The 24,810-nt window shown below is 45.6% G+C and overlaps 1 protein-coding gene across 1 annotated transcript in view; it reads right to left on the reverse strand.

Moving 5' to 3' along the window:
- Positions 1 to 22,154: 22,154 nt before the first annotated feature.
- Positions 22,155 to 24,810, reverse strand: part of TLN2 (talin 2) — a 397,436-nt gene continuing 394,780 nt past the window's right edge. Inside the window, exons 59-60 of the mRNA XM_025038744.1 lie at positions 24,575 to 24,700; positions 22,155 to 23,875 (exon numbers count right to left, since the gene is read on the reverse strand). Coding sequence (XP_024894512.1) covers positions 23,747 to 23,875; positions 24,575 to 24,700 — 255 coding nt within the window. The 3' untranslated portion in view covers positions 22,155 to 23,746. The remainder of the gene's footprint in view (positions 23,876 to 24,574; positions 24,701 to 24,810) is intronic.

Genomic DNA, 24,810 nt, shown 5'->3' on the forward strand with positions numbered 1-24,810 from the left:
GAGACTACATAGCAACCCAAGGGAAGTCTTGGGGGCAATGGAAGTGCTCTATATCTTGATCATAGCGGTGGTTATATGAATGTATGCATTTGTCAAAACTCATAGAATTGTACATAAAAGTGAATTTTGCTGTATATAAATAATACCTCAATTTTAAAAATTGTTAGGGCATTTCTAAACTGAAGGAATGTGTTATCTCATTTTGTATGTAGATCATCTTGATCCGAAGATAGGAGTGGCAGGTAAGAGTAATTCCTCCTCAAGGTCGACCATAAAGTTAAGTGAACTGTGTGGATTGGACCAGTGGTTCCAAATCCAGGTCATCAGAGCACTGGGGATTTATCTATAAAAGGCAGTGTGACTAGGTGCATGGAGTTATTTTCCACATTTCAGGAAAAAGGTCTAAGGAAAATCATATTTTATCTGAGATAAGTTTGCCCAGACGGGCTGAGTAAAATCTCAAGTTCTTTGGCTTTGGGCTAGAATTCTCTTTTCTGCTGATAATATCTAATTCACAGAGAATTTAAAAAGCCAACCTTCAGCTTAGTGGATAAAAGTTCTTTGAATAAAGAAGCATATAGGGGAAAGATTGTAAAATGGATTTTTGGTGATGAAAAGTTTGTGACTGGATAGACTAAAACATATATTTGAGGGAAATAAAAGAACGTACTTCTTTGGGAAGGTCTGAAAACCCAAACACGCTTTTACTTGCCCAAGACAGCTTAGGGTTGTTCTGTCTATTGCCCAGGGAAGGTCCCTCCCACCCCCACCCCAGATCTCCTCAGGCCTGTAGGATCTCCAAACCAGACCTGTGTATAAATCTGAGACTGGCAAAAACACAAACCCTTGAGTTCTGGTACCACCGGTCAGTCCTCATCTGGAGCACCTTCTGCCTCTGGACTACATACCCAGTGAAAAGGACACTTCCAGGCCCAAATCTGAGCCTCTTTGTTGATAACTAGCACATCAGTTTGATGATTGTTCATCCTAACAACAACAAAAGTGAGGGCTTTGTACCAACCGGCACTAGAAAAAGTGACACTAAGCCCTGGTTGAGGTGGGAAAATGTGGGGGATTATAATAGCAACCCTAGCTAGGGCCAATTAACATGCCCTCCCCTGCTCAGCTTGCACACAGCTCAAGGAAGCTTAACAGGATTAGGAGTAAATACCTTGTTGTTATTTTTAACATAGCTCAGCTCTCTAGTAAATGTCTCCATTGTACCTGCCAGTAACCTCTTCATGAAGGAGGCATCCACCTTTAGAGACATAACAGGCAAGACTGGGCAACAATGTGTCTGAGATCTTGCCTTGTACTGGCCCTCAGAGTTTGGTGCCTAAAAAGAGAAACTCCTCATCTTCGTCATCTGTGCCTTTTGAGGCATGGTAGGAAGTTTTTGGGGTTCGAAGCCAGACAGAACTGGATTTGAATCCTGATTCTGCCACTTACTCGTGTGGTCAAGTTATCTTGCCTCTTTCAATGTCAGATTTCTTTAAAAAGAGGATAATGTTACCTACCTCACAAAATAGCTATAAAGATTCAAGATAGTGAATGGAGAGTGCTTGACATAGAACTTATTGCCTAGTAGATGATCAAGAAATGTTGACTACACACATGCACACACACATATACAGATATATGTATATATTTAAATTTTAATTAATAATTAGAAGAAAAATAAGACACACACTTTCACTTCTGAATGTTTCTGAGATTGACTGTGTCTTTTAATTGATGTCAACCAAAATCTGGTAGCAGCGGAAAGAGGAGTTGTGACATGGTTATCATTACGGGGCTGTGCAAACTTAACCAATCTCTCTAAGTAGATCACAGAATTGAGAGCTGCAAGAGACTGCTGTGGCTAACTGGTGTCTTGTGGAAGATTATCACTAGACACTACACATCCATCCATCAAGTTTCTGGCTGACTTTCAATTTTCCAGTGATATGTAATTCAATTACAAGGGAAATTAAACCATGAGTTTAACCAAATAGGAAGTGCTTGCAAAACCTGACATACAAACTGTCTTTATGAAGTGTGCTCAGGAAGTCGAGTTCATGGGCACAGATTTCATAAATCTACATTTCTTTGACAGTATTTATCTCAATTAGGAAGAATCTTTAGACCCCTGAATGCAAAGAAAATTTAGGGTTGATTATAGATAGTGATATTAAAGAAGGAAATAGTATGTGATTATAATAAATAAATGTATACTATTATTCATTTCAAAGATTGTATAACGATGTGACATTTTCTTTTTTTCTGAAAATCTGTTAAACTGATAATGCATCTTACAGTTGATGGCATCTTATAATACACTAAACTTGGTAATACTAAGTCATCTCTCCCATCCTTGGCTGGCACCATGAATGCTCGTGTTTTCCGTGACATTGCCTGGCTAGGCTGATTCAAAATTAGTAGTGGCAGGCAAAATATATGGCCAATGAACACATCGAACCTCATTAATAATTAGGAAAACACAAATAAATATCATGATGAGACACACTGTATAGCTATTCATTTGGGCAAAAAATGTAAAAGTCTGACAATACCAAGTGTTGACGAGAATGTGGATTCACAAGATCTCATATATATTTCTTGTAGGAACACAACTTAGTATGACTGCTTTGGAAAACCATTTGAAATTTTCTCCTGATGTTAAATATGCACATATGCCATGACCCACCAATTGCATTTCTCGTTCAAGAGTCTCTCACACATGTGCACCAAGAATCATGTAAAAGAAAGTGTCTGGTTCAGCTTATAACTCAATCACACAAATACTTTTTCTCAAGAAATCCATTGCACTCTGCTGTGCAGCAGAAGTCCTTTATGTTAGCTTCCTGTTTTGTCACACAGAATATTAAGAGACATGTACTCAAGCACTGAGGTTTAATAGAATTAATAATTTTTATTGCTTACCAAGATGTGATTTTAAGTGAAATTGCCAAATTTTTGCTGAGAAGGTATGATAGTGCATGAAGACTACAATGACCACTAATATAGTTGAGTGTTAGTTACTGCCTTGATTTGTGCTAATTCACCTGCAGTTTTACCTACCACTGCTTTTGTACCATCAGTGCAAATGTCGATAAAGTGGAAAAGGCAAATAAGGTCTTGGAATTATTCTGAAAATGGTTTTGATCTTGCAGATTCAGAAATAATCTCAGGGACCCACAGAATACTGCTGTATGGTATTCCAAAATTGAATATACTACAATTTAATTTATTTATTCTAATGATGGTAGACATTTGAGTAGTTTCCAGTTTGAAGCTATAACGAATAGTGTGTAGCAAACTTTTTTTTTTTTTTTAAAAGATAATGTCATTTAATCTGCTAAATAATATACAAGTTGGATTTGTGGAGCATGTTTTGCCTGGGTGCTGCACAGCAAACAGGTTTCTTAAAATAATCGATGAGTAGGGTTGAGAATGGGCCCTGGCCAGAAGGGTGGGAATAGGGCAGGGAAGGGCAGAAGGGAGGCCTCAGTTGGAGGGAACTGGCCAGGGATGAGCCAATACCTTCAGGGATCCAGGGGCTCTCAGATGACAGCCTCTACTAGTGAGTACCCAGGAAACACAGATCAGCTGGTTGTCACAGACTCATCAGCAGCTGCCCTCAGCACAACCACCCCCTACAATGTAATCTGCTGGACAAATAGAAGCTCTTCTCACCCCACCACCTCCAACAAGGTCTCTGAATTCTAAAAACAGCAAAAATATTCAAATGGTTACATATGAAATGTTGTCCTGCGTCTTTCTGTCTCAGATAGCAGCTGCCCCTCCCCAAATCCTTCACCCCCCATCCCCCCAAACTATTTCTGTGCCAAAATGAAGAGGAGGCCCCAGGCTGTGGGGGTCTCCTTGTCTTGGGGAGCTGTGTAGCAAGCTTTTATAATATGTTTTTCTGTCTCCTACATAAAAGAATGTACTTAACCCAGTGCCTGACATACAGTAGACATTTAATAAATTATGATCATTAAAATTCCTTTACAGAGATATCCTCATTAGGTTCTGTTTAGGATTCCTTTACACTGTCCCATATAGTACATAGCAGGATCTCCATGATTATAGATGATAAGACGTTTTCTCAAAAAGCCATAGAAAGAAAGAAATTAGTCACATTGGAAAAGGCAGAAACCAGAAAATTGACCTCGTTCTTCCCCTCACCCTGGTCCCCCAGGATGTCCCTGAACTTCTCCATAGCTTAGGGGCAGAGATAAAACGTCTGAAAGAACTGCTGGCCATTCCCCACAGGAAGCAGCTCTTTAGCCATGAAAAGGATGCTCAGAGAACAACTGGTGTCTGTCCTTTGAGGCCTCCGGGCCTCTCTTCCCCAGACACTGAGAACCACCTTCCGGCAGCCAGAATACAGAAACGAGATCCAAGTCTTTACCATCTGGGACTGAGACCCTTGAAGGAAAGATGCCAAGATGCATGGACAGTTGAGAGATTATTCGTGGCAATGGTAGGTGTTTCTGTGACTTGCCCTTGACCTCTTAGCAGCTGTCCTGCCTCTCTTGGTTCTTATCTATTTTCTAAGCCCAGTTTCTCGAGATTTTCTGCTGATCCTGTGAATACCCCAATGGTCTCCCTATAGATTTCTTTTTTGCTTCAGTTGGTCCACAAGTTTCTGTTACTCGCACCCAATGACTCTCACTCACTCCACATCTTCACTGCAAGCCTAGTCTAAGAATCCCCTTTCAGTAGCAGGTAAAAGCCAGGCCTGTCATCCAGGGAGCCCTCTTAAGAGTCACCAACATGTTGGACTCAGCTTTTTTACTCCTCTTTTTCAGCCCCCACCTTCCCATTAACGCTTCCAGGCCTCACTGGGCGTACTGTCAGCCTTCTAATCAGGCAGTGCCCTGGGGTGGACTAAGATGGCGCTGTGCCCTCGAAGCCTCTTTTGCTCCCACAGGCATTAGTCATGACCACCTCCACTCTCCCAGCACCTTATCTTCACCCCCCACGTAGGACAAATCACATTCTCTCACAGCTGTTTGTTTACCCATCTGTTGTCACACTTGCCTCTGTTCTCCTCAGGGCTATGGGCCAGCAGTGAATGGTGACCCAGGAAACAGCTTACGCCTTAAGCTGACCCCAGCACCCAAATGGCCAAGAATGAAGGACAAAATGTGCTCTTCACACACTCTCCTGAGGAGGCACTGTTCTACAAAGAGGAGGCACTTCAGAAGTAGAGGGATGGCTTTCCTAGAACAAATTTTAGGAGTGTGCTTGGTAGAAGGTCTTTCTTAGATTTTTAGAGACTTTTTCTAGCAGGGGAACTATGAGGTTCGAGTCATCCACTTGCTCTACATCCACCTGGAAGAGGGGCTCCAAGGGCCCCTCAGTGGAAACTCTTGAGATCTGGGTAGAGTGAAATCTGTTTTCCTAGAGGCAGGAAGCCTGAGTGTCCAATGTGAGTGCATCTCCATGCCACAGTCACCCCAGAATCCTATAACTGCTGGGGAGAGCCAGGGAGCCCCGTGAGGAGTGACATGATGTCACTCCTTTTCTGCTATTCCATGACACTCATGTAACAGGTCTCTTCTGACAACTCAGACTCAGCACTGAGGCCAGTGTGCCAGCCGGGCTTCAGGTGAGCTTCCTTGCTTGCATGTGATCCCTCTGAGGAAAGTGTCAGAGATGGCTGAGGCTGGATCACACCTGGGCCCCTACTTCTGAGGCTGCGTGTGGCCCCTGAGGCTTCCCTGCCTGCTGCTGCAGCCTGCACTGGGCCTCATCTGCCCAGCGACAGCTGAAGGGCCTGTTCAGTGTGAAGGGCTGGGTTAGTCCCAGGCAGGCCTCCCATGCCTGCAGGATCGGAGGGACCCACGAGGTCATCCAAGCCTGCACTTGGCAGAGCCCCCGCAAAGTTCTCCCACCCCTGGTCTGGGCAAAGAGCTATTTTCCAGAGGTGGCTTTACCAGGGAAAGCATTCCTTTTGGGCCTGCAAAGTGAGGGTAGCTCTCTTTTGCATCATGACCTCAGGGAGGGCAGACACAGGGGCTATAACACCATGAATGAAAGGACGGAAGGAGTCCTTCCCGTGGGGCACGTTATTAAATAATCTGCTGAGTGGCTGGGATCGTATCACAAGAAAGATTTCAAAGGCTAGCCACCAAAGCTCCTGAGATCACAAAGGGCAGGCTCCTCACTCCCAGAAAGCAGGAGGCAGAGAATTGCTTAAGTGGGAAGCCTCTTCAGGAGACAGAATTAAAATCAAACAGACTGCTCAGCTGATTGAAACTTCTAACTCAGATGTTTCTAACCTCAAAGAATGATTCTGCAAGGACTCATGGCTGATGAGCCATCAGAGATGAGACACAGGTGAGGGGGAGGTCCTCCGCTATCCATAGCCATGGGTTCTGACGCCCTCAGACTGTGTGTGGCCTCTGAGGCTTGCACCTCTCCTGCTCACCCCACCCCAAAACACCCTACAGCAGAGAAGCCTGGGCTAAGATGGGAGGCCTGGAACCTAGAGCCACTCTCCCTGGAGTGACCTTAAACACTCCCATTGACCCCAACAAACCTCAGCTTCCTCAGCTCTAAAGGAGAACAATGGCTGTAACCTGAAAACTTCACTGAAGCTCCAGTGAGACAGGGCATGTGTGGTGAAATCTAAAGAGCCACACAATGAGCTATTGTTGGTGTTATTTTTGACTGTTAAGTGTGGCCAACCCTGCCTGGGAGGTGGCATGCAGAGTATGCCCAGCTGGCAGAGAATGTAGCCCACAGGGGACCTGGCTGTGGCTGTGAGTCTAGACGCAGTGCCCAGGAGCTAGGTGTCTGAATGCGTGGACGCCTTCCACAAAAGGGTCTGAGTGGGTAGCTTTGGGCACCTCTAATTTCAGGACCAGATGTTCTGCTAGCCCACCTCAAAGCTGAGAAGCAGAAGTGGGAACCAGAACACGAGACTGGGGTTGGAGTGGGCACTGCTATGGGGCTGCCTTGAGCATTTGCTGTGGGAATGCCAGCGGCTGCATTTTCTCCACCCTTGCCACCTCGCTGGGTCAAACTGAGGCTCGTGCCTTTAAAATCGTTTGACATCTTTGAGATGGGAAACAGAGTTCCCAGCGGAAGGCGGCAGTGGCTAAGGAATGCTGTTCTAATGTAAAACTCTCGAGCTCTCTGGGGATTTCACTGATAACTTCTACTGTCAGGCTTTGGAGTGAAATCACCTATTATGGTTCTGGGAAAGGCCCCAAGATTCTCTGTGCCGGTCCTTGACCCATGTGAGCACAGAGCTAGATTCCTCTCAGGCTGTGCAGACCCATCTTCCACCCTCGGCTGACTGTAGCCCCTAGATTCCCATTTGGACCCGAAACTAAGAACTCAGGTCTGGGAGGGCTGCACAGTGGGGATTTGCCCTGAAGCCTCTCCTTGCCCGGCCCCTCCCGGATGTGCCCAGACAAACACTCAACGTGGCTGGATGGCAAAGCCTGGACTAGCTTACAGGTTTCCACTCGGGCTGTTCTTTCCACCACACCAGTTGCCTCCCTCCCCTGGACCAGACCATCAGAGGTTTGTGCCCATTTTGCATGTTTACTCCGGCTCTTTCTTATGGCCAGTCAGCTCCCTGACAGGAAGGACCCTTCTTCCCACCGTGGGGTCTCTCATTCCAGCCTGAAGATGCTCCAGCTACTCCCCTCCTGGGTCTGGCCCCACCATTGGGCGAGTCCTATTCAAATGTAGGCTCTGGAGTCAAGGAGAGCAGGGTTGGATCCTGGTCTGTTGTTTAGTAGCTGTGCCACCTAGGGCAAGTTACTAAATGTTTATCAGCCTCAGTTTCTTTGTCTGTAAAATGGGAATTGTAATCGTATACATCTCTGGGTAAGACAATTAAATGAGCCAGTCTAAATATAACAGCCTAACACAAGAGCCCTCAAAGTGTGGTCCAGAGAGAGGCTTTAGAGAGTGCCCCGCCCCCGCCCTGCCCAAACCCTGCCAGGACTGTGAGGTCAAAACTATGTTCATAAAAATACTAAGATGTTATTTGCCTTTTCACTCCCATTTTCTCATGAGGGTACAGGAGAATTTTCCAAAGGGCTACTGGCTGTGACAGCTAGTGGTATATGTTCTGGGTATTCTTAAGTTTTTCTCAGTTTTATTTTATAAAATGGTAAATGTCACTAGATAGAACCCACATAAGCAAAAGCTCTCTGGGGTCGTCATTAATTTTAAGAGGGTCCCCAACTTTGTGCTTTCCCAGCAGAGAATATAGAGCCTGGCAGATATTCCCAAATGGACGGGGCTGGAAGGGACCTGGAAATTGCCTGGTTCTTTAGCCTTTTTAAAGCAGCAGAACCCTTTCCAAATGGAATTATACATGGAATCCCAATACAAAAAAAGCAGATAAAAAGAGCTCTGTTGAAGCAGGTATGGGGGTTCTGACCTGTAGCTTCTCCTTTACACATTCCTGCCCAGGAAGCCCCTGAAAACCTTGGACTACAAGAAAATTCAGTGTGAAAACTACCAATCTAGGCCAAATCCACCTCAGTCTCCTTGCAGCTGGGAAGGCTGAGACTCAGAGAGGGAAAGTGAGTTACTCACCGATGCCTACAAGGGTGTCAGAGCCAGGATTATCAAGATAGGTCCCCTGACTCCAAGTCCATGCTCTTTCAAGTACCCTCAGCTTCCCAGCTACATGGCAAGTGTTCTGTAAATATTTGTTAAATGAATATGCAAACTTTCCTGGCAAGGCTTCCACGATTCTCCCTATCCTGACCAAACTCCTTCACCCTGAAAACCTTACTGATTCCTGCATTGGTTCTAAACACATGGCCTGTACTCCAGCCATATTGGTTTCAGCTGTCTCTAGTATCACTGCCGCCCTGTTTATCAGGCCCACAGGTAGCCAGTTGGGAGCTAAATTTATTAGGAAGACTACAACAGTGCTACAACATTGTTACCTCACAGGGTGTCAGTGCTGCAGGCCTCTTCTCTCTGGTCAGTTTGGTCAACCTCTACAGCCACCTACTCTATCCAAGGCATTGCACTGACTGGGGTAACAGATGAATACAATATTAATGGCCACAAACACAACCAGTGCGGACTTACTGTTTGCAAGGCAAGGCTCTTTGCTAAGCGCATACAGTTGATCCTTGGACAACACGGGTGGGAGCTGCGTGGGTCCACTTATATGCTGAATTTTTTCAATTAATATAGCCGATCCTTCGTATGCACAGTTTTACAGCCCGGGATTCAACCAACGGTGGATTGAAAACTATTTTCGCATTCCCAACCGCAGATTCCCAACTGCGTATTTCCACCCACAGTTTCCCAGCCGCAGAGCGAAAGTACTGTTTTCATTCTACGGTTACTGTTTTCCACTCGCAGCTGGTTGAATTCACCGATGCAAAGGACCAACTGCAGTTAAGTTTGGGGGAGTCAAAAATTATACGCAGATGTTCGAGTGCATGGGGATTGACACCTCCTTTGTTCGAGGGTCAACTGTAATAGCTACATTACTCAGGATTCATTTGGTGACAAGCAACAGAAACTGAACTCAGACCAACATTAAATGTTCCCATAAGAACCTGGATATGAAATTTCATTAAAAAAAAAATGTTCTCCCAGATTCACAGGGTGAGTGTGAGGCGGAGGAGGATTTGTGCCTTTGGACCCTGTCCAGTGATCAGGAAAACATAGTTATGAGGGGTCCCTTACAGGTGAGGACAGCTGTGTCCCTCCTGGTCACTGTGCTATGCAGGCAGCTGGAGCAGGTCCATTCTATAGAAGAGAAAACTGAGACTCAACTAGTAGAGGGCAGTGCCAGGACATCTAGACCACACACACACTTTTCTGCAGTCTCCATGGCCTCGGATGCTGACCTGACCGGCCCAGACTGGTCAAGGCTTCAATTGCTTGGGGAAGCTGGCCGCAGCAGTGGTCTCTGTATCCAACCCAGCTCCTTTTCACACTGTACAAAAGGAGTATTGGGTGAATGTAAAATGTCATATCAACCTAGAATTTGGATTTACTGAAGGCATTTGGGGTGAGGAAATGAAGGGGTGTAAGGTGGAGTCTCTCTGTCTTAGTTTTCCAACGATGATGAGAAAAACGTTATGCTTGCTGACTTGGTAAGAGCACTTGTCCTGGATCAGACAAAGCCATTTCCACCCCTTAGCATATAAAGAGCTTGTCCCTCAGTTTCTTGATAAAATGGGGACAATTCAACCTATGTTGCAGAATTTTTGAGAGTAGTAAATGAGATAGTGTATGTGATCTGGTTTAGCAGTGACTGGCACAGTGGTATGGAAGAAATATTTGCTGCTTTCATCACACAGTACAAACTCCATCTGTGGGGATTTAAGAACCATCACTAAAGAAACCGTAGCCACAATTACAGACATAATTAAGAAAACCTATTATGCCAAAATCCAAATTTGCAAACCAAATAAAGGTAAATTATTCTACTTACAAAAACAAAGCAAAACAAAACAGAAAACCCAAAACAAACATACAAAAACCTGAAACACACAGAGAAATTCCCTTTAAATCAGGTTAAATCATGTAATGCTTTTACTTATCCAGTCTTTTCAGGAACATATTTACTGGATAAAGCAAAGAATTTGTGTCGACCTGAGCATCTCCAGCTCAGAATTGCCCCAGGTCTTAATCCCCATGATGGGAAGAGAAATTTGCTGCTTAAATAAGAGTTAATTAAGAGCCTTTGAGATTTAAAAAAAAAAAAAAAAATTCTCCTTGGAAATTCTCAGCATAAATGGTCCAATATTCAGATCTTATGGCCATAAAGAAAATACCATAAAGAGAAATGTTATGAAGACTATAGGAATGTAATTTGCAGGAGAAACCATCCTCACTGGAGACTCACAGCACTCTCTCTCTGTCTTTCTTAGAGTTCTTGATTAACTCTGTGGCCTTGAGCCATCTGGGTGACCTCTCTGAGCTTCAGTCTTTACATCTGTAAAGAGGGCCAGGAGCTAATGAACGTGTCAGACAATAGGCTTGCATTAGGTCTTGCTCAGAAGTACCAGCTTCCTTCCCTGTGGTGGTCACAGCAAGAGATCTGGCCACCACTACTGCTACTATTTTTGCTCTCTCAGAAAAACACTTAAAATTGATTTTGACATGAAACAGTCTTCTAAGCTGGTGCCTGGAGCATGAGTGTCACCCTTAGTGGACTGGGTTAAAGGCTTTGTTTTGACGGATATCAGGCTTAGCTGGGCACAGGTGGCAAGGAGGCCCCCAGAGGCAATGTGCCATCTGTGTGGCTGACAGTTTTCAGACCACCTGCAACAGATGTCCATGCATCTGCGAGAAGTGGGACACTCCTGGGGGAGGCTGGGTCTCAACCTTGGCTGCAGGTCAGACTCATGAAGGGAGACTTTAAAAAATTTAGATGTTTGAGAGCCACCATGGACAAAATGAATCAGAGTCCTCAGGGTGTTGTCCACATAGATCTGCCTGATTCCAGGCCATCTTCATGGAACTGAAGTTACACTTTTGTGATTCTCTGCTCAGGGTAGCCCAAACCACTTTCGGGTTCAAGCAATGGCCTCTGTGCCTTGTGCTGCATTCCTTCCACATGCCAGGACTTTTTCATTTTGTTTCAACCTCATAAACACTCTTTTGTGCTTGGCAAGGTAGTTGATGAGCAGCAGCAAGTATTTTGTGAAAGAATTTTACCAGTGAGGACACTCAGGGTCAGAGAGGTAAGGACGCTTGCCCAAGCTCACACAGCTGGAAAATGAAGGAAACAGGATTCAGAGGCAGATTTCTTGATGCCAAAGCCAGTAATGTCTAGGTTGGCAATCTACACCCGTGGGCCAGATTGAGCCTGCTGCTTATTTTTGTCCGTCTAGGGAGCCAAGAATGGTCTTGACATTTTTAAAAGGTTGTAAAAGACAAAAATAAAAACAAAGAATATGCAACAACAGATGCTATACGTGGCCTGCCAACTCTAAATTATCTCCCATCTGGCCCTTTACAGGAAAAGTTTGTCAAACCCTGGTTAAGACGGTGACATATGTCTGCTTCTGAACTCACACTGGGATGGCTGGTGAGATGACTCGGGGTCAATGTGTCCCTCCAAAGCTTCATGTCAAAAACACTGTTCACAGCAGTTCTGAATCTTTAATGTGACTTAGGTCTTCAAAGTCTTTTGCAATCTTTGTTTTGCTTGCTCGGCCTGCAGATGGCACCTGTTCATTTGGATGTACTAGTGTTTGCCAGAGCATCACAGAGAGCCTTAACTTTGCAATTTATCCTGCCATGTTAGGAGCTTTCATCAAGGGCCTCTTTAACATCCAGGGGTTAGGGTCAGTGGCTAGTCCCCCTTAAATCAGAAGCCAGAACAATGACTGACCCACTCCTGTTATATTCACTTTTATTCGATCCTCATAAAAATTCTGTGAAGTTGAAGAGAGGGCATTGTTATCCTAATTAAAAACAAAACAAAACAAAACAAAATATCTTTATAGGTGGTGAAACTATAGCTCAGAGAATAGAGATTTGTAGAAGCACATGAAATGGTGGGACCACCGTTTGAATCTGGTGATTCTCTAATCATAAATATCATGCTCTAGGTTCCAACAGCCTGGGGCAGCCGGGGGCAGGGAGGGGAGGGTCATCAGCTCAGTGCCCTGGGCTTAGAAAAAGTGTCCAAAACTGAGAGTTGGGCAGAAGAATGGCGACAAGGAATACGATCTAACATTCCCATTTGAAGCTAATCTAGTTTTCTAAGAACATATTTCTTTGTTGTGACCTTCTGTTCACTAGTGATTGGGACACTGGATTACTCCAAGTAGATGGGAAATTCTGTAGGAGACTGGTAGCGATGCAAATGATTCTTGTCTTCCAGAGGTGCCATGATTTTGCCCGGAGAATAGATTACGACTCAAGTGTTATAGTTTTGTTGCCTTATCAGGTAATCAATTTGTAAGCAGTGTAGCAATCTTATCCCAGAATTCTCTCTTTCAGTGATGATTAATATTTTCTATTTTTTTTTTTTAATGAATCCTGACATTCTGCTGGTTCTTTGACGCATGTTCATTACATATTTGTTTAAGAGTCATGTTTTTAGCTTTTTTGAAAATCATATTTCGACACTCATTACGGTAGCAAATGGAGGTCTCCAAGCTCCAATCTACCAAGCCGCAGTGATCACCTTGGAGTTCGAAGGCTCCTCTCTTTGGGTAGAATAATCCACCAAGGTTTTAGAAAGACTTTGGATAATCCATCTAGGTTTAGCTCTTGGCTCCACTACTGAAAAATTGACTAAATTGTATGATTTCACTCAGTCTCAGTTCTGTCATCCCTTAAATGGAGATAATATCCCCATTTTTTTTTTTTTTAACATAAATAACAGTGTACAACAATAGAATACAGAGGTTGAGGGTATAATTCTGAGCCATGCTGCCTGGGTTCACATCTTGGATTTGCTGTCTTATAGCTGTGTGAACTTGGGGAAAGTACTTAACTTTATTGTGCCTCAGTTTCCTCCTCCATAAAATGGAGTTAGGGGGTAGTATCTACCTTGTAGGGTTGTTGTGAGGATTAAATGGGTCAGTATAAATAACATTCTTAAAACTGTGGCTAGCATATTGTAAGCACTTAATTAATGTCAATGTAATGAAGAAAGCACTTAAATATTAATTAACAGAGCTCCTAGTATATAATTAATGCTCAAAATATTGGTTACTGTCAAACATCAAGGACGTCCACTATCCAGATCCGTGGAATCACGGCAGGAGGCCTGTTTACTCATGAAAACAAAGAGGTGCCGAGAAGTCAAGAAATGTGCCCAAGATCACATGGCCAGAGCTAGAACTTAGGTCTCAGGAGTCCCAGGCCGGATTCTGTCCCCCGCGCAAAGCAAAGGAGCTAGACACTGAAGGCGAAGTACACCGATCTATGTTCAGCCTTCTCTTTGCCTTATTCTCCCCTCTAGCTTTCAGGGATCCCCCTCTCCAAGGAACTGTCTTTCCCTTGCTGCTACTGCTGCTTCCATTTAAACTCCACTTCTGTTGGGGGACTGGAGGAAAAAGCCAGAGACTGAGCGAAGTGCATCAAGCCAGGGATGGTATCAAGCAGTCTTAGGAACAGGAAAAGAGGCAGAACTGTCCCACTCCCTCCAGCTACCTTCTACTCCCCGGGGTCCTCAGCTTTATGCTACTGCCTCCAGACAAAATTGTTAAGGATTTCCTTGCCAAGTGATGAACAGTAAAAACAAACCCACACCACACACATACCCTACATACCAGACATTCCCTGGATGGTTTGCTTTGTAGGTGACTGGCCACAGACGTCTGTAGCTTACCAGAGGCAGATGTCTCTCTGAGAGCAGAGATGGAGACTGGGGGTGGAGGAAGTGGGGGGAGGACCTGGGCTCCAGTTTCTCTTCCTGGAGTCTGAAAACAGGACTGAGACCTCTGCTGTTATTTGTTTGTCTGTTATCATTTTCCACCCCCATCAAGCAAGCCATAAACTGGAATCTAGGCATCACCAACATCACACTCTAGAGGTTATTTTGAATATTTACTGGAGACCTACTATGAGTCTGGCACTAAGTTAGGCCCACAGCAGAGCACTTGAGTTAACTCTTGAAAGTGGAAGAAATGGGGTTTTCTTTGGCTACATTTTCAAGATTGCTTCTATGTTGGTGTGAAGGAAAGGGGAAGCAAAATTTTGATGAGCGCCTTATAGGTAGCTGAATGCTTGCAGGCCTTTTTCCACATTGCTCTTGTCCAGGGCCAGTTACAGTTGTTGGCAGCAAATCCAACTCAGGCTGGCTTAAACATGGCAGGAATGTATTTGGTTAGGGATTGGGAAGTCTGGAAGAATTAGGTTAGACAAGCTGATCAGCAATGTCACCAAATATACAGATTCTTTGATTATCTTCACTCTGCCATCCTGGGGGTGGCTCAGCTTGTGATCAGAGAGGCTTCTTCATTCACCACACCACTGATGTATGTGGGAGAGAGAGGCTAATGCTTCCAGCAGACATTTTCTCCCCACTCTTTGGCCAGATCAGGTTGTATGCCCATTCCAAAACCAGTCACCAGCAGCACCTTGATGGATCAGGCTCACCCTTGACTTAAGGTCAACTCCCCTAAAATATTACTGCGCCTTTCTGGGGTAGGAGGAAATAGGTGTTGTGGAGTAAAATGCAATGTCCATTACATATTCCCATAGGCTTGGAAGCAAAATGATTTGGTCAAAGCCATGTCTATCTGAAGTTCAAAGGCCCTGCGTATGTTCTTTTCACTTCATTGTGCTGCCTTATGAAGCAAGAAAAGAGAAGGAAGGATTGAAGAGCTGAATTTCAGGTGTGCTTTTGAGACAATGGAGCTGCGGACGGAAGCTCTGGATTTGTTAAAGACCCTTTACCCCCACCCCAGCATTTCCCTTTTCTTTCAGATGACATTCCACTGGGATTTGGACCGTGGGCACCATTTACAGGGACCGGCTCACAGCCTCTGAGGTCCTTTCAACATCTCATCGACAATCTTCCTTCTGGCTAGAACGCTGTCTTCTGGATTTTGCTGAACAATGGAGAGTGTTACCAGGAGGTCTCAGGATATTTAGGATTAAGTTGTGTTTCCTTGCAACTGTCTTAGAAAGTGGACACTAGGAAAGCAATTTTCAGAGAAACTATTTTAGCAAGAGTATTGCTGTGTGGCATGGTGGGGCCACGTGAAGGGGTAGGGAAGGAAAGGAGCAGCTGTGGTGTGTGGTGACTGGAACGAACTTTTTTTCTTTTTCTTTTTTTTTCTTTTTCTTTCTTTCTTTTTTTGCCTATTCAAGTTCAAATCAGCCAGAGTCCAAAACAGCTGATCCCCAGGTCATAAATACTGTGTGTAAACTGCATGGTCTAAAGTGTATCATCCAGGCAATCAATTGTTATGAAATCTCTCATATGTCCACAGCTTGGTTTTAGGTTCTTGTGAAGCTACATGTGACGAGATGTGATCCCTGCCTGTGACTAGAGGAGGTTGCTGCACAGACGAAATATTACCTAGTAATACAAGACAGAGTGTGCTACATATCCTCGGGTGGGGGCAGGGGAGACAGACAAAAATTCCAACAGGATTTTAGAATAGAGTTTCCCAAGGTACGATCCTTGGAACACTTATTTCTCACAATATACCGGAGAAAAAAAAAAGTGCTCTGAGGCCAAAAAAATTGGGACAGCACCATATACTATATGCTCCTTTTGGAAATAGCCAACATATCTGAGTAGCTATACATAGAGATGTCTTAAGAAATAAACTTGTTTAACTTTAATACTGCTATTCTTTAATTTATTTGCCAATAAAATGCCCCCTTTTCCCTCCAGGAAAAAAAGGAAAGTTCTATTATTAGTGTCCCATGGAACCACACTGCCCCCTGGGGTCAAAATAAGCCGGGCTGCCTAACAATGAGGATAGCAAACTTGGGCGCAAGGGTCTTAGTCCCTGTAACCCAGGAACAGCCCATGACTGGCAGAGCTGCTGGGTCAGGATCCAGCTACTCAGCAAACATGGCTCCCTCCAGGATGCAACCCAGATACTGGGGCTCTCAGGTTGCTTCACGGTACCCAACCAAAATGCCCCATCCATCAGGTGAGAGCTCAGGCATGAAGAATGTGACCCTGAGGCAGAGTAGCAGCCAGCCTGAAGGGTTTGCTGCATCTTTCTACTTCCCTGTCCCCTCCTTCCTTTTAGATGATTCCACAAAGAGCCTCTTTGTGGCTCTCTCTCTCTAACCCCTTCCTTCTTGCCTGCATGCCTAGACCCCAAATGTTCTCCCTGCTCATCCACTAACCCCAGCCTAACTGCTTCCCATTCTCAGAGGGCCTGCCCTAGCCTGCTTACTCCCCAAGAAACCAGCCCGAGTCGCTGCTCCCTCTCAGACACCCCGTACCCTCCCAGGCTTTAGCCCAATAGTGGGCAACGTGTACTGTTCTCACTTCCTTTGTAGGAGACTGCCTTCTCCCAGAAGTTCTAAGATCTTTGAAGGGAAGGACTTTGCCTTTAATTCTCTTTTCATCTTCCCTCATACCCGCCATCCAGTTTGCCTCTCCCTTCCTGCCTCCCATCCCCCTACCCCCTTCCCCCAAGGTCTCTGCACCAACAGGGTGCTGGGAACACAGGACTGAGGGCCTGGCTGAGCCCCTTCTCACTCTGGGCCACAACTAGAACATGGCCAACCTCTAGTGAACCCAGAGAGCATTTTTTAACATTCAGTTCTGCGATTAATTGAATCAAACTTCTTTTACTAAAAATGAGCCATAGAGAAGGTAGAGGGAGGGGAAGGGAAGGGAAGGGAAGGGTCCTAGCTGACAGGAAGCTCCTAACATGGCCTCAAGTGCTAGAGCCTGTTACTGCCCCTCCCAGGGGCCAAGGCATTTCTGCCCCAGGCAGACAGGGCTTCCAAGACTGCTGTAATCATGGTGGAGAATGCTCAAATAAAAACACACATGGTGGAATTTCTCTGAACCATTAGAGTTTCTCTTGAGCACTGGTATTTTAGACTCAGGGTAGAATTGTGGTCTGGAAGGAAAAGACCCTAAACAAGGATTTTGGAGACACCAAGTGAGAATAAAGGCAAGCCAGACTCTTGGTAACCCGCCTGTCAAGACACCACCCTCTCACTTTATACATGAAGATACGCCATCCTCTCCTGCAGCGCCCCACCCCCCTGCCCCATTTTCCTTGTCCTCAACTGCCCAGCAGCCCAGGCTTTGCCACATGCACATGTGGTTCCCTCTGCTCCGAAGTCACTCTCCTTCCTCTGCCTGCCCAAATTGTCCAATTTGCCAGGCTCAGACAGGTTCTCCATAGAATGTTGGTTAAAAACATGAGCTTTGAAAATAATCTGGCGTTTGAGTCTCTGCTTTGCCCCTTACTGCTGTGTGATCTTAATACAGTGATTGGGAGATCCCAGCTCTGTTTGCTGTGTGGCCTTGGGCGATTTACCTAACTACTCTGTGCCTCAGCCCTGTCATCTATAAAATGAAGATAAGAAGAATGCTTATGTATTATGCTTTACATATTATCGTGGGGATTAAATGGGAGTAATAAAGGTCTGTGCCTGGCACATCGTAGGGGTATACTGTTAGCTACCTAGAGATGAAGTGTCTGCTACCCTGTGAATAAAGCCTGCCCTGACTCCAGGCACAGTCTCCCCTGCTGCGGTGTCTCCCCCTGGGGAGGCCCTGTGGTTCCACTCACGTGCTTGCTCCTTGCTTTGGACTTCCCTTGCACAACAGCCGGGGACCTAACTCACTCGTGAGTTGCTAACCTTTGTTAGCATATCTCCATACTTCGATAGTTGAGATCTCCTAGGACAGAGTATTTCTTCAAGTGGACTTGCAGATTGATTCATCTGGTAACATTTCCAAGTGCCCTGGCCTGCCACAAGGCCCTTTGCAGTATGTTCCTGGCTGCCTTCCTCTCCATGCCATGTGCCCCAAGCCAGAAACCCCACCCTCCTGGAACTGTTCCTGTTGCCCTAAGCAATCCGGCCCTACACAGATCCAGGCCTTTGCATATATAGAGCCACACTGCTTGGAATGCCAGGCCCCACCTCTTCTCTGCCGGGAAAACTGTTCATTAGGAGTCAGGCCAAATGCCCTCTTCTGAAAAGCCTTTCCCAACTCCAGGGCTCTGCCCTCTTCTCTGCCCTGGCTCAAGTTTGTTCTCCCTGGACTGTGATCTTCTCCAGGAACAAGGTAGGGACCCCAGTGTCCTTCACAAAGTAGGCAATGGAATCCTTGGTAAGGTCTTTGACCGTGGATCAGCCTGGTTGAGCTGCACAGAGGATCCAAACTCCTGTAGACATCTTCTAATCCCACACCCACCACTCGGGTGCCCTGCTGAGTCTAGGTTTGGCCCCTCTGTAAAATGACCATAACACCTTCTCCACAGATACTGAGGGCTGAGGGAGCTGTGTGTCCAGCCCTGGCACATCCAGAAGACTCTAGAAATGTTAGCTCCCCTTCCTCCTTCCTGGACTGTACCTCAGGCTTCCCATCTTTGTGTTGGTGGCAGTCCCATCCCTGATCTAGTTAAGACAAAGACAAAAACATTACCAATTGGCTTAGAGATTCCAATTCCTCATTTTACGAGGAAAAATAATCCTCTTAGTTGTTAGACATACCATGACACATGATTCTCTGTTGCTAATGTGATTCTTTGACATCACTCTTTTGCAGATTAGAAACATCTCTCATTTCTCTGAGTCTGATTTCTTCCAAAGAAGGGCTCTGGCAATCAACCAGCATGCCTCCCTGGAGGAAGGAGTGCTGTGGTCCTGGAGGCTACTTTTCTGGTTCTGCTGTCAGAGGCAAAGCTCACCTTTCTGGGTCAGGCTCACATCCTTTGGAGAGGAAAGGACGAACTCTGTATTGAGCTGTGCAACCTTCCAATAGGCAACACAAACAGTCTGTGGGCTCTGAGCTACTCATCCTGGGAGATGGCTTCTTTCAGAGGACAATCTTTGCATCTTCCCTCTTATGGTCTATTTCTTCTTTGAATTTCCTCCAGAGTTAGCCAAGCTGTATGGAATTCAGTGGTACCCCTTGGCTCTGCCCCCCCACCCCCACCTCTCTCTCTCTCTCTCTCTCTCTCTCTCACACACACACACACACACACACACAAACACACACTCACCTATACCCTCCTCCTCTAACACATGTCTGGTAACTATGGCGCTAGTACTGTAAGTAAAATTTCTCTCACATGATAAAAACACATTTTCTTGTCTCTCTTCCACCTTGCTCCCATTCCCATGAGACTTTCACACAGGTTCATTCCTTTAAAAGTTTATTTCTGGTGAATTAAAAAAAAATAATTTATGTGACCAGATCAATAGAGTAAAGACATGACACACAGCAGAGTTTAACTTTCCTGTTTGCTTCTGGATTTTGCAGCTTGGCGAGAAGGCGGCTGAGTGATACCCAGCCTCCTGGAGCCAGGAGATGCTGATGGGCTGACTCACATGTGGGTGCTTATTGGAGGGCTGGGAGGTGGGCTCACAGAAAGGCCAAATCCAAACCTCTTTTACAGAAATGTCTCTTTATCGTGTTGGCTTTTTAATCAGTTGACATAGCTATCATATGCCTGATACTAATAACCATAAATATAACGATGCTCAGAAAGACGTCTCAGGGACTTTTAAACATGGTACTTGGGGACTCTGGGGGAAGACACCTTCCCCTCAGAGGCCACCTCCTGAGGCTGGCACTTGGAGGAGACTGTGGGAAGGTAGGACCTGAGCCCTTAGCACAGCTGTCAGGGTCTTTAGGTTTCTGAACTCCACTGCGTCCTAGCCTGCAGCGAACATTTCCTCCCAATTCCTTGGGTTCCCATAAGGCTCTCAAAGGAGGCCATTGCCTTGGTCAGCAGAAGGAACACTTTCTCCAGGAGTCTGAGAGCTGAACATTCTGATATTCTACGGGGGTCTTAAGGGCAGATTCCCCAGAGGGCCTGCCAGAGCCCAGAACCTCAGAGCTGGGGGAGATTTGAGGGTCCACTGCCAAGGAAGAAACAGGCACATCAGCGGGGGCCCTTGACTCTCCTAAGTGTAGAGACCACAGCTTGCTCACCACCATCACCCTGCTGCCTAATTCCCGTGTGAGGCTTTGGCCTTGGGACTACTTTGGTGGTAGATTTCACTTTCTTAGGGGTAGTGAATTTTGGTTATAATATTTTGGTAAATTAGGAATAGGCTTTGGTTGCCTATAAACTCACTGACTGATAAAAAAACCCCAGAGAGCAGGCAGGGAAAGCCTATGAGAAGCCCCATGTGGTTTCCCGTGATAAGGCACACGCTCTGGTGGCTCATCCGAGGCCACTGGCCACGTGGCTCCTCTGGAGGCGGCCTGGGGGCCCACGATGCCCAACCGGAGGGCTGTCCAGGACTCGAGATACCTACTTGCACAGATCACCAGGGTTGCACCCAACTGAATACCAGCAGAGTTTAAACAAAGGCTGGTTGTTTAACTGAATGTGGCTTTAGCATCCTTTTGAAAGACAGAACCAAGCAAAACCCAAACCCCCAAATCACTGGGCAGTTCTGGAGTCCAGTTCAGGTTCCTTTTGTGACTTTCACAGACAGCCAGGTCTAAATGCAAAGATCAGCTCAAGGCTTCACAGCCCAGTGTTATCTCCCCTCATGGGACACACACCTGCTCCCCTTTCACATAGAGATGCACTTCTGTGCTCTATGCCTGGGATCATTTTATCCTTTTGTTGGATGCTCTGAAAACTCACACCCAAAATGCAATTCATACCTGTGTTATTTCCCTTTGAAGAAGAATCAGAAGACCCCCTCAGTGCCAGGGAGACACCTGCCCTAGGACCTATAAATAAGCCCCAAAGCCATTTCATGAAATGAGAGAAGGCCAAGACAGCCAAGAGGCCATTCATGTACATGTATGCAGTCGACCGCAAAGGGACAGATGAAAACCCAGCGCCAGATGAGGCGATAACTGGGAACTAACTTCCAGAAGTTCCCAGCAACAGAACATTCCAAACAGGAGGATACTTATATAGGTCCTACAAAAATAAACTTTGTTCCATGCCTGTTTTCTGGCCTTGTAAAGTACAGGCCTTCCCATTCGGCTTGTCTCTGGAGGTTTTTCTGTATCAAGTGCAGTAGAGATTTTACATGACTCTGAGGAAGAAACAGAGAACTCACTTCCTGCCCCTGTCTGGCTCCTGGGATGCCAGGATGGGACAGGGGACAGGTGGAAGGGGAGGAGCACCTGCATAGCCTGGAAGACAAGGGGGTTGGCAATGGAGGGGCCACCCAGAGTCCTGTGATGTGAGGGCACTGACATAGTTTGACTCTGAGCCTTTGGGTCTGATTCTTAAGTCTCATGAAGCACCTGTGCCCATCTACACAGTGTCTCAAGGGGAGAACCCCCAGTCCACAGGGCCCTAAGTTTTCATCCTGAGGTCTGAGAGGGCATGACCCAGGATAGAGATGAAGAGTCGTATTGGCTATACTCAAAGAGAACAGGCCAAAAGTGTGTGAGCTCCCCGAGACACCAAGGTTCCGCCAGCTAACCGCCTCTTCAGAAGGCGCCTCCACCCCCACCTCCCTACATACTTTCTCCACCTGCTTTTCACTGACACTATGTTTTCTCTCACTTTCTACTTGTCTGGCAAAAAATTCTATTACGTGTAGCACTTACAAGTCTCTCAAAATGGGAAACTTAAAAGTTTAATTATATTTTAAAGCATGACATGGTCTAGAGAGTCTGCTAAAGGAAATATTGGCCAAGGTCTAAAAGTGACACCTTTTGAGGACCAGAGCATCAACTGTCCCCCTGGGTGGAATTTTAAAACGATACTGTGGACGAGCTATGAGATGTGATAACACATTAATGTAGAAAAGTGAAGAATGACTGCTGCCTTCCACAGTTATTAGTTTTGAAAACCATGTACCTCCATCACCGCTGTTTTCCCTCCATAAATTCTTTCAAAGATACTTGCTACCAGGCATTAGGAGCTATGCCATGAGCCACTCATCCTTCATGTACTGTCTCGGGTCAAGGCTCAGATTAAAAGTAAATTCAAGGTCTTAAAATGCCCTTCCAAGGAGAGGGCCCTGAGAAAAGAGGGGGAAATATATGAAAATCTGGAGGAGTGGCATCCAGAAGATGGACTCTGAAAAATACCATAAATCTTCACTTACCAGATGCAATAAGGAAAATATATTGTTAAAGGTTTATATTGATTTTAGGATGCACCTAGATTTTAGGAATATTAAGACGTAGGGAAAATGTCCATCTTGGGAGGGAGGAAAGATGACAGATTTTTAAACAGATGTTCCAATCCCGGATTCCGATCACTTTAAGAGCAGAGGAGCCAATGTGGGAGTTGGAAGATAGAGTCGCCAAGGAACTGCTTTATTTCAGCTGAACCCCCACCTCGAATGCCTAAAACGGGATGTTGTATTGACTGTCATCTGGGGGACATGGGTTTGTGTGTATGAATTTATGAACCGAAACAGCCTCTGCAGGGTAAGGAGCCCACACACTTTATTACAGCCCCTGCTCACCAAGCCCTGACAATCCCCCATACCTCTGCCTTTTGGATTATGGAGGAAAAAAAAATAATTGTTCAATTTTCTGGGCCACATAATACAAGATGGGACTAGATTGTACAAAGAGCTTACACACGGAGGGAAGAAGGCGTGCAAACAGGAGCAGGAATTCTTCACCCTCTGGGTGAGCCAGCACTCAGACACAGAGGGTGACTCGATCCTAGTCACCCTCCTGGAGTCCACAGTGGTTTATGTTTCCGGCGTTTACTAACCGTATTCGACTCCGACTTCCACTTTCTCCTGAGAGGAAGAAGAGTATCTTTGAATATCTATGGCATCAGTGACTTACTCAAGCCATTATTTTTTTCCTATTAAGATTTCACAAAAAGGCCCAGGACCAGGCCTAGAGAAGGACCAACAAAAGCACAAGTGTCTGAGAACGACATAATACTGACTTCTCTTTTTTGGTAACAGTCCATGAAATGTGCGCCCCTCTCTCCTGAGATATGATGAGGCATGAGGGGAGGTGGCAGAGGAGCTGTGGGTGGGACACTGTACCGTGTGACATCACGATCATGCAGCTGGTGCCCGACAGGACAGAGACATGAGAATGAGCACTCAGGACTCTGGGCTGGCCCCAGGGGAAGGCGGGTAGCTTCCGGGTAAGTGCCCAGTCTCTCAGGAACACTGTCTGTCCAATTCTTGCAGAGCCATTCCCCTGGGGCTCGCCATCTTGGCTCTGGCCTTAGCCTTCGTCTTCCCTCAGTTCAGTGGGTAGGAATTTATACTGCTGTTGGCGGATCTGGGCCAGTTTCTTCCTTGCTTCTTCCAGTTCTCGCTCTTTCTTCAGCATTTCCTCCTGGGCGGCGATAATCTAGGAGAAAAGCAGCAAGTTGGATGGATCTAAAATGTACCAGGAGACTGCCCTCCCGCTCCATTACTTGTCTCATAAGCTCCTGCTACAGCAATGCACTAGGAATAAATATTCTCTGCGGAGACTGCCCTCCCGCTCCATTACTCGTCTCATAAGCTCCTGCAGCCTCTGCTACAGCAATGCACTAGGAATAAATATTCTCTGCTCTGGAGGCTAGCCTCTGGTCTGCAGTTTGAGTTTTGAGATCAATGACCCAGTTGATCCAAGAAAATAAGTGGACTCTGGCCTCTGATTTAACAGCGAACATCTACTGCATCCCTACTATGTACTAGGCTCTGGTGTAAGCACTTTACATGGAGCATCCCATCATCTTTGTGGCAACAGTGTGACGTATTCCCCATCGAATGTACAATTTTTCCAATGAGAAACCTGAAGCTGAAAGATGGGGCCCAGTCCCTTGAAGTTCCTCAGCTCGGAGCAGGACCTGGCCCGAATATTCTTGAAACTAAAGCTGGAGTCCTTAACTACTGGATGGTTTTCATATATTTATTTCATGCTTCTAAAGAATGATCTGAGGAATATTAGTCAATAGGCATTGTGTGAAAAAGGTTGAGTTTGCGTTCAAGAAAGCCAAATAGATTTCTTTCCTGTGGGCCTTTTCAGAGCCTTCACTATGCAATGATCTCTGTGATCACAAACCTGAGCAATGCCCCCTACAAATTTTGTTTTCACTACAACATCATCATCATCAGCTTTGCCAAATGCTGCCTTCTGGGCTGCACGAACAAGATTGTCTGAGGCTCTTTTCACAGCATTTCCTGCCGCCTGGAGAGGGAACAAAACACACATAATATCATTAGAAACAGTCATTTGGATCTAGCAAGAACAGACATGAAGGTACAGTTCATGAGACTAAGAATCAATTTATCATCCAA

This window comes from Pteropus alecto, unplaced genomic scaffold, assembly GCF_000325575.1.
Source record: "Pteropus alecto unplaced genomic scaffold, ASM32557v1 scaffold86, whole genome shotgun sequence".
Taxonomy (NCBI): Eukaryota; Metazoa; Chordata; class Mammalia; order Chiroptera; family Pteropodidae; genus Pteropus; species Pteropus alecto.